The sequence below is a fragment of the Dendrobium catenatum genome, unplaced genomic scaffold, assembly GCF_001605985.2.
Source record: "Dendrobium catenatum unplaced genomic scaffold, ASM160598v2 fragScaff_scaffold_361, whole genome shotgun sequence".
Taxonomy (NCBI): domain Eukaryota; kingdom Viridiplantae; phylum Streptophyta; class Magnoliopsida; order Asparagales; family Orchidaceae; genus Dendrobium; species Dendrobium catenatum.
The window spans coordinates 65,809-74,933 of record NW_021318823.1 but is presented as its reverse complement, the minus strand read 5'-3'; the positions used below and the strand labels follow the sequence as shown (position 1 = coordinate 74,933).

General features: G+C 35.9%; 1 protein-coding gene across 1 annotated transcript in view; it reads left to right on the top strand.

Annotated features, from left to right (window-relative positions):
* Positions 1 to 228: 228 nt before the first annotated feature.
* The window catches only part of LOC110106535 (nodulation receptor kinase-like), a 19,084-nt gene continuing 10,187 nt past the window's right edge, over positions 229 to 9,125 (top strand). The window contains exons 1-7 of the mRNA XM_020836466.2: positions 229 to 544; positions 4,720 to 5,248; positions 5,367 to 5,851; positions 7,719 to 7,869; positions 8,351 to 8,422; positions 8,535 to 8,609; positions 8,706 to 8,869. Of these exons, the coding sequence (XP_020692125.1) occupies positions 478 to 544; positions 4,720 to 5,248; positions 5,367 to 5,851; positions 7,719 to 7,869; positions 8,351 to 8,422; positions 8,535 to 8,609; positions 8,706 to 8,869 (1,543 nt within the window). The 5' untranslated portion in view covers positions 229 to 477. The remainder of the gene's footprint in view (positions 545 to 4,719; positions 5,249 to 5,366; positions 5,852 to 7,718; positions 7,870 to 8,350; positions 8,423 to 8,534; positions 8,610 to 8,705; positions 8,870 to 9,125) is intronic.

The following is a 9,125-nucleotide window of genomic DNA, read 5'->3' as shown; positions in this document are numbered from 1 at the left end:
ATAATATGGGTATAATACTTAAATATGCCAGTATATTTTTAAAGATTATTACAATAAAAATATTTTAATAATTCAATAAAATGTTTTGGCACAAGTAACTTTTCTAATTATTTACTTTCTTGATTTTACATTTATATCCATTTTGTTGTCCGTGGGTAGATTTATAAAAAATAAAGACAACCTACAGAATATGCAAAAACTCCTCGTTCACACTGGACCCCTTCGACCGGCTGTTCGGAGTATATGCTGGGAACGAAAAACTTCCGCTCGACTTCTTTGGACTCTTTAAAAATACTTTGGAGTGAGAAAGAGCATCCCTTGGCCGGCGGCGATTTTTAGCGGTGGAAAGCGACGGTAACTTGAAGACTCCGGTTATGGTTGGAGGAATGGGTTTGGAATATCTGGAATCACTCTGAGTTCGATCCGTTAGAGGAGGTAACATGGTGCGGCACCGGCGACATCCGACTGGTAGATAGGATGAACATGAGATTGGCTGCGATCGTGTTCTTCTTTGCGCTGTTTCGTGGGATTTGCGCACAGGAAGGTAATCGTTATCGATTTCTTCATCATCTTTTTTGTTTTAGTTTCTGCTCATGATCGTTCGAAAGGGGTGGTGGTTTTGAAAGTTGATGCAGCTTAGGTGTTTTTTTTGTGGATTTAAAGTGTAGAGGTGTTCATATGACTAGATTGAATAATTTCTAGAGTATTGATTGGGAAATCGAGCATGTCGAGAAGTTTGACTTCAATTTGTGGCGGAATTTTTTTTTTTTTGTCATTAATTGGCTCTTTGGATATTGTCCTTAATTTTTTAAAATTTTGTCTAGGCTATGCGTGATTAATACGTTTGCAATTAATGGAAGGTTCCTCAGAATGGGTACTTTACTAGTGGTATTAAAAATTATGTGGATTTTAAGTTCAGACAACTAAATGACTACTTGATATTGGCATTGATCCATTGAGCGTTTAGTTGGGATAGAGATTTTAGGTTTTTGGATTGGTAACATGCGAATATTGCATTGGTTCAATCACAGGTAGCCTTTCTTGTGTTTGTGAGAAGATTTTGCAGTACTTGCATACATTTTTTTGCTTAGGGATTCTCATGAGTGAAAAAAATAGTAGATACTGGGATATGAAAAGCCTAGCAAATTCGGAGTCTTTGCAGTAAACCTTTTTCTTGAAACAAATGTAAATGAAAATAAAATATCAATATATCAATCAAATTAGAATTCAGAATTCGAAATGAAAAGAAAAAAGAATGAATATCGACGATAAACTTTTTCCTCTCTAAGTACTTTTTGATGGCTATTGTAGCTCAGGTGTTTGTTTAATGGATTTAAGTTGTGGCCATGTTTTTCTAGGCTTCTAGCTTGATTGATAATTTGCAGAAGCATCATGAATACAATTTTTCACAGTTGACTTGAGTTTTTGGTTTGTTAATTGCATTATGGTTTGGAAATTGGCTATCATCAGTTCAACTCCTTGAGTTTTACATTATGTTTTTTAGGCTCAGCGAATTTGATAAGGTTGAGGTGAAAGAAAGGTTAATGCGATTGAATTCTTACTATTTTTCTTAGAAATTTGTGGCCTTTGGGTTAAGATTGATAGATAACAAGCTAGATGTTGGTGTTGAGCAGTAAAAACAAAAATGTATGTGGTTTTTGGACCTAGTTACATAAGAATCTCATGCCGTTTCAATCAAAACTAGCTGCTAGAATCTCTTTTGTGGTCCTTTATTAGGGGAAGATGCATAGAGATTTTTTGCTAAGGGAATAAAAGAACATGGAAAACACTGTGATTTGGCAAGCCTAACAAATTTGGAGCCTTTGCAGTAAACCTCATGATCAAAGTTAAATGATACATACAAGGTATCATGCACTTTGGTCTCTATGGCGTGAGGACCATTTGTTCACCAGTTATCCTTTTCACTCTCTAAGGTCCTTCAGTTTTTAAGAAAGATGCAAATAGGTCTTTTATTTCAGCATGAAACGTCTAAAATCAGTGTTAACCAACCAAGGCATTTATCAAATGAGCTTATTCACCGTTTGATTTTTTAAGTGATCAATATGGCCCTCCACTAATCACTTTTCATCTGCTTTGCAAAAATCATGTTGCTTACCTTAAAAGCGGCACTCGCTTAGTATCATCACTATATTTACACAATTGTATTCATTTGTAAAAGCTCCCCCTCATCTTAGTATGATGACATCATGTCCCTACATGACTCCTTCAATTATTTCAAGTTCCTTAAGCAAAACTCAAGTTTTCCACCACAATATCAAACATATAAATTACAACATATTGCAAAGCCAACACATTACCATGTTGCTTTCAAATCTCTATATTCTAAACTTTTGATTTTTTTTCCTGTGGAAGAATGGTTTTGCTAGTGAGGTAATTATCTTTCCCTCTACCTCTAATAAACATCATAACTATTTGGTCACATAAAATGGTGGCCTTCTGATGACCCGGTTAAGAAAGCAGATGTATTAGATTTGACTTATGTTAAGAAAGGTAGAGGTAGACCTAAAAAGACTTGGTTAGAAAATATTAGAAATGACCTTTCTTTTTTAGATTTAGATGAGAATTTGTCTCTTACCAGAACACTGGAGAAAAAAGATTCATGTAGCCGACCGCACATAGTGGGATAATGGCTTCTTCTTCTTGTTGTTATAGTATTCACCTTGTGCCCAATAATTGATGAATTTGGGAAGTTTTCTTAACAACTAAGATTGTCATGAGGAAATGATTCACGACTAGAGGTGGCGTCAAATGAGAAGCTTCTATCAAAGGCTATTTTGTATTTAACTATCATCACGATTAAGATAGAAGGTGAACAAGGAAAAGAACTAAAGAATTAAAAGGACAAGGATGGTCAGAAAAGATAGCACTAATATAATGTGAGAATTATAGAAGAGAAAGGCTAGTTTTCTTATTCCAGCGAGCAAGTCAAAGTATGCTATATGTATGATGACCTATTGTTTGAGGTATTAAAAAGGAAAACAAATCAGCACAAATATTGGGAAGTAAATGCTTGCAAATTATCTACCTTTCAATCAATATAAGGGCAAGGAAATCAGGGTACTATCATTAGCAGTAGCAGAAATTTCCTTAATAGGTTGCAGTGAATTACTCAGGAAAAACTGTCACCTCCTGCTGGTCTAGTTGTCGAGAATGGTTGGATTGATTGCTGCGAGTGTTTGGTGGCAGCTTTTACCTCCTTTATTACTGTTTTCCGCTCTTTCACTTCTTCCCAAATTTGATTCCAGATATTTGGCAGCGAACACTCCTTCCAATTCTTTATGTGACTTGATATCTTGGCCTTTATCAGAATCACAAACTCATTTAGCCAGTTCGTGGTGAAGCACTTATGTTTTGCAAAGGGAGCTCTTAGAAGGAAACTGATACTTAAATTGGGAAAAAAAATGTTTCTTCTTTCTTTTGGTTGATCTGCTCCTGAATCACACAGGAAGAATGTCTAAATAAATTAGTTTACCTTTATAGGAGAAAATGAAGTTGATGGGATTGTTTATCTAACTAGAATTGAGATAAATCTCCTTTTTAACTTGAATAAATTTTGAACTATGGTTTGTAAGGATGTCAATTGAGGAAAGAATGGGGATAATGGATCGCTTTTGAGTTACAACTGATTTGCTTGTGTAATTCGGTCGCAGCTATGCACCTGACCCTTGCCAGAAGAAAAAAAGAAGAATGTGCGCACTTGTCTAAGTGCTTTATGAATTATGATGTGATCATCACAGATTTTGTGGACCCTGACTTGATCGTAGAGTTTGCCTAAATATCCATCACCATAGATTATTAAAATGTTTTAAATGTTTTTTGCTATCTCCCATTCATTTATACAGGGGACTAGGATTGAAAATCAAATCAAATCAAGTTGCTTTTGGCTTAGAACCTAAAACCAAAGCATATATGCCAGGCTTTGACAACCTGATGTGCTGCCGAATACCCAAGAAATGAGTAAATTGGAGTACACATACGGTGGAAATGAGAACTGACCTAGTTTTTCTATGGCTTAGATTATTTTAGAATTAGAAACGGACCCAATAACTGTAAAAAAAAAAATAGATATGAATCAGATTTGGAAAACAGAGTTAAATTTAGTTTGATCCCCTTTTTGCCCGACCACCCATCTTTGCATCTCCAAAGGGAATTATGATAGAAGTTTACCAATATATTCACTTTTCTATGCCGAAGCCTTTTACGAATTCTGTAAACTTTAAATTTGGTGGATATTGACGGTAGTTAGGTTATTTACCTGAGTGGAAGAAATTATTACAGGTAGGTTTATCTTTATAGCTGATCTCATTTAGGTGCATGACATCTGATGGTATTTTCACGTAATGGTAGATCGTTAAGGCATGGTAGAGTTTAGGTTTAGTCCTGCATTGGATGGTTGAAATATATTTGTGTGGAAATATCAACTGGTTGAAAGTGGTTTGATTGCCAGCATACAGAGCGCAACTTAGACACCCTTTGATTCACTCTCTAGCACAAGGCTTATTTAAATTTTGTCAAATTGAAAGTAAGTTGTGTTCAGTTTAGTTTTCATGAACCCTATGCCATTTGCAGCCTCTTTCTCTGTTCATTTTTATTTCTTGCTCAAGCAATTATGTATGTCAAGTTGTCTACTGTTTAGTTTCTGCAAACGCTGTTGTATGATTATAATGTTTTTTGAGTATAGTGTGATTGCATATGCAGGTTTTGTTAGCATTCAGAGTTGTTCGGCATCAAATTTTACTGATCCAGGGACCAACTTAACGTGGACATCAGATGACCATCTTTTTCATAGTGTTGGGAGATGCGAGTCCTTTTCTGTTTCATCAAGAACTTCTAGCCATACAAAAACCCGTTTCTTTGACAAGGCTGATTCGAACAGTTTCTGCTATTATCTTCCTGTACTTCAAGGCCAGGAATACCTAGTGAGGGCTACATTTCTGCATGGCCCTATTCCTGAACCTCTCACTGCAACGTCATTTAAGTTCTCGATTGGAGCCACATCAATCTCACAGATTGATTCATCTCTAGAATATTTCGAGGTTGAAGGTGTCTTTATTTCAGCCACTAATGACCACACAAATTTCTGCCTTCTGAGTGAGACGGGTAATGCTTATATATCTACGTTAGAGTTGAGGCCGTTAAATGAGGCTATTTACCTTAAAGGGAATAAGTCAAATGCTCTAAAGTTGGTCACTCGAGTTGACCTTGGAAATAAGAATCTGGATTTTAGGTACCATGTCTTTTTAGCTCTATTTTATATTCTGGCCTTGCTGACACAGGCATATGATGCTACCATTAGAATTTATGCAGTCTTGATGAATAAGCCATTTTTTTGTTCTGGTGAACAGGTTTCCCAAGGACCTTGCAGACCGCATCTGGCCTGTTGATCTTGGGGAAAGAGGTTTTTTCAAAGGCAAGATATTGGAATCACCTGATATATCTTTGCATGGATCTAATATCTCCATTCCACTTGAAGTTCTCCAGACTGGTATCACAGATGATGACGAGTTGGTAATTTATCATAAAGATCTTTTAACAGACCATAATGACTTTCTTATCATCCTTTATTTCCTTGAGCTTGATGCCAATGTACAAATTGGGCAAAGGGTCTTTGACATATATCTAAATGGTGATAAAAAGTATGCAAGCTTTGATATACTGGAAAATGAAAATTCTTCCAACTACAGAGTAATCTCCTCTAGGGTGAAATCAAATGATTTTCTCAATATCTCTCTAGTTAAAGTGCTGAACGAAGCTAAGTATGGACCCATATGCAATGCTTACGAGATCTACCAGGTACTCCAAAGAAGTACTGAAACGATTCAAAGAGATGGTATGCTGTGTCTTCTAAGTCTTCTTAGCATTGCGATTTGGTTTTCCCTAGTTTTATTGATGCTGGTATCCAAATCATGCATGCATTTGATGAAAATCAATCCTAGAGTGGTAACTTGAGGACCTATCAACATCTATTAACATTTAATAGATTAAAATATTAGAGCCTTGTGGGAACAGCACCTATAATCTCTTGCAGAAAACTCTTTAATTATTTAACATTATTTCATAGTTTGCACTACATGCTATTTCACTTCTCCTGTGGCAAATGATTACCAAGCAAGGACTAGACTTTTGAGAATAATTCTAAAGATGCTCATAATAGTTAACTTAGTCTGTTGCTATGTTATGAATTTATACACTGTCAATGCATGCTTGGTCATGATTTTATGTCCATGCACGGCATAATTTCGATTAGGAGGATATACATACATACCACTAAAACCTCTACTATTTAAAATTTTGGCATCTAAACTATTTTATTTTCCTGCATACCCCGTGAACCTTTTACTTGGCAAATATATGACTCTTTATTTTCATCCTTTTGTTGATTGTTTGGAGGCATATCCACTGAGACTCAAGGAAATGGCACCGATGGAGACCTCAGCAAGGTCAACGATAAGGAGGGAGAAGGGGGTGGCTGTATTCAAGAGAAAAGTTAACAAGGTTAAAGGGGATGGTGAGGCTGTTAGAGATGTCGATGATGATTTGTTGGTGGTGAAACTCCTCTTCGTATGATGGACCATAAGCTTCTCCAGCAAGCTTTCAACTACCAGAGATCACCCTTCATCAAACAAAATTAAAATTCTTAATTTTTATCACGATAGAGAAAGAGAGAAGGAAAAGGTTGGAGTTGCTCCAATGGCAAATAAGATTAAAGAGAGTTTCCTTAGATGGTTTGGGCAAAAAAATATTAGCCTTTCGATTATCCAGTTAGGAGAGTAGATGTATTGGATTTGATCTTATTAAATTTAAATGATAATTTGACTCTTAATAGGACACTATGAAGAAATGGATTTATGTAGCTAACCCCATGTAGTGATAAATGATTGATGTTGTTATTGTTGTTGTTACATCTCCTTTTGAGTTTGTCTGAGAAGCTTTTAATCTATCACAAGGAGAAGCGTTTCACTGCCAACGAAATCTCATGCGACATCATCTACGCCTCTAACTACCTCATAGTCCCCTTCTCTTTCATCGTTGACCTATCCAGTGTTGCCTCTCGCTTCTCCCTGTCGACGCCATCTCTATGAGCCTCGGCCGGTAGTTCTCCAGAAAATCGATGAGTGATGCAAACTGAAAGTGATATTTTTGTTGTGTTGTAATAATTTAAGTGGTATGTAGGTAGATAGAATAATTTTGGCGTTAAATATTTCTTGAATAGAGATTTTAATGATATGTATAATGTTTTAATAATAAATTTTTTTGTGATATGCATGTAAATCCCCATTCCCTTTAATACCCATGTATGTGTCGCATGATTACGCATAAATATTCATAATAGAACTTTAGTTATATAATTCTTATGCATATTTATTGATATATCTGTGCTAATATGCACATGAAAACTGCATAAAGCTTGTTCCACAGGGATGAGGAGTAACATTATTAGATTTCTTTCTTTTATACTATTTTACTTGCTTCTCCGTGTTTTATTAAGGAAGCTCGGTTGTGGTTACTTTACATTGAAACTCTATTTCATAGGTGAATGCTTTCTTATTGTAGTTGATACGATATTAATATATGCTGTAAGTCTGTAAGATTGTATTTCTTAAACTGACGCAATATGAAATCACTTTATGCATTTAATCTTGGACCCTTTTTTTTCTGCCAAATCAAGTGATTAACTCTCTCACAATTTTGTTCAGTAAATGCTGCCATCAAACTTAAGGATGAGCTGATAGAAGAAAATCCCAAACTTGAGATCTTTCGAAATTGGCATGGAGACCCATGCACTCCTTATTTTTGGAATGGTCTAGCATGTGAGGAGATAAATTGTTCCTTTGTCATCACGAAGCTGTAAGTATGTCTTATCATTAAGAAGCTGCTAACTCTTTTATGCTTTCACTTATAATCACAAAGCTTGCGAACTCAGTGATGTATAGGTCCTGTTTGGCCCACTGTTGTTGCGGACTAATATGCAGTAGTCAATATCGTGTTACTGCTGCATTTTCTTGGTTCAATGTGGTTGTAGTGGGGCGTACCCAAACAAAAAAGATATTTCCAAGATAGTGGGTTGTTTGTGCTGTCAGGAACACAATATTCCCATGTCATTGTGTTCATCGTAGTGTGTCTTATGGCCCAGTGGGCCTTTTGTTATCAATTTCCTATTCCTTTTGTCCCGTGATTCATGTTGTTCTATGCTACCGTTTTTTTCATTTAGTTTTTGTCGTCACTTCTGTTTTTAAAGTACCATTTCTTTGCTATTCTTTTACTTCTTTTGAGTTTTCTTAAATATGTTCCAATGTTGAAGGATTAAAAATTTTCATAATTTACTCAGAGATCTTTCATCAAGTTATCTGCGAGGACCACTTCCTTCAGCAATTGGAGATATGACAGAACTCAAGGAACTGTATGTTTTACTTATAAATGGCATGGGTGACTCATGTTCTGCAATTCCCAGTTTGTATCATTCTAGGTAGCTGAATTTTTCCCATTTTAACAATTTTATTGTCTTTTTCTAGATCCATACAATGCAACCCTCAGCTGAATTGCAAAATACCACCCAGCTTGTCAAGTCGGAAAAATTTTACTGTTATGTATGTAAGCTACAAAGCGGTTTCTCATATCTGTACAATGCTTGTCTGGAAGCCTTCTTATCATTAACTTATGTTCATTTTTCTTTTTCCTGCCAGTTCCGGACCATGTGATTCTCCATCTCCTATGAAAAGAAATATTGGTGTCATAGGCAGTGTTGCTGGAGGTTCTGTTGGAGTTACATTTGCCTTGGGCATTTTTTTCAGCTGCTTTTACAAGCGTCCTCGTAGAACTTTGAAAAGTAGTTACCCTGGAAGCAAGAGTATGATCTCTATTATAATTATCATTTTATTTTATGAAAGTCGTCAATTTATAATGGATTATATTTATTTTATTGTTCTTTAAAAATTTGTGTTCGATTTCCGTAATGGTATCTGAGAAGTGTTAGTCTGACCCCTAGCTGCCACCCCCATCCTTTCCGCTCTCTTGTGTTAATTGACTCTCAAGCAAGGTTTAAAATTGCGTAAATAAGCCTCGAGGCGTTTTTCGTCCGTGAGGCGAGGCGTAAGCCTCGAGAC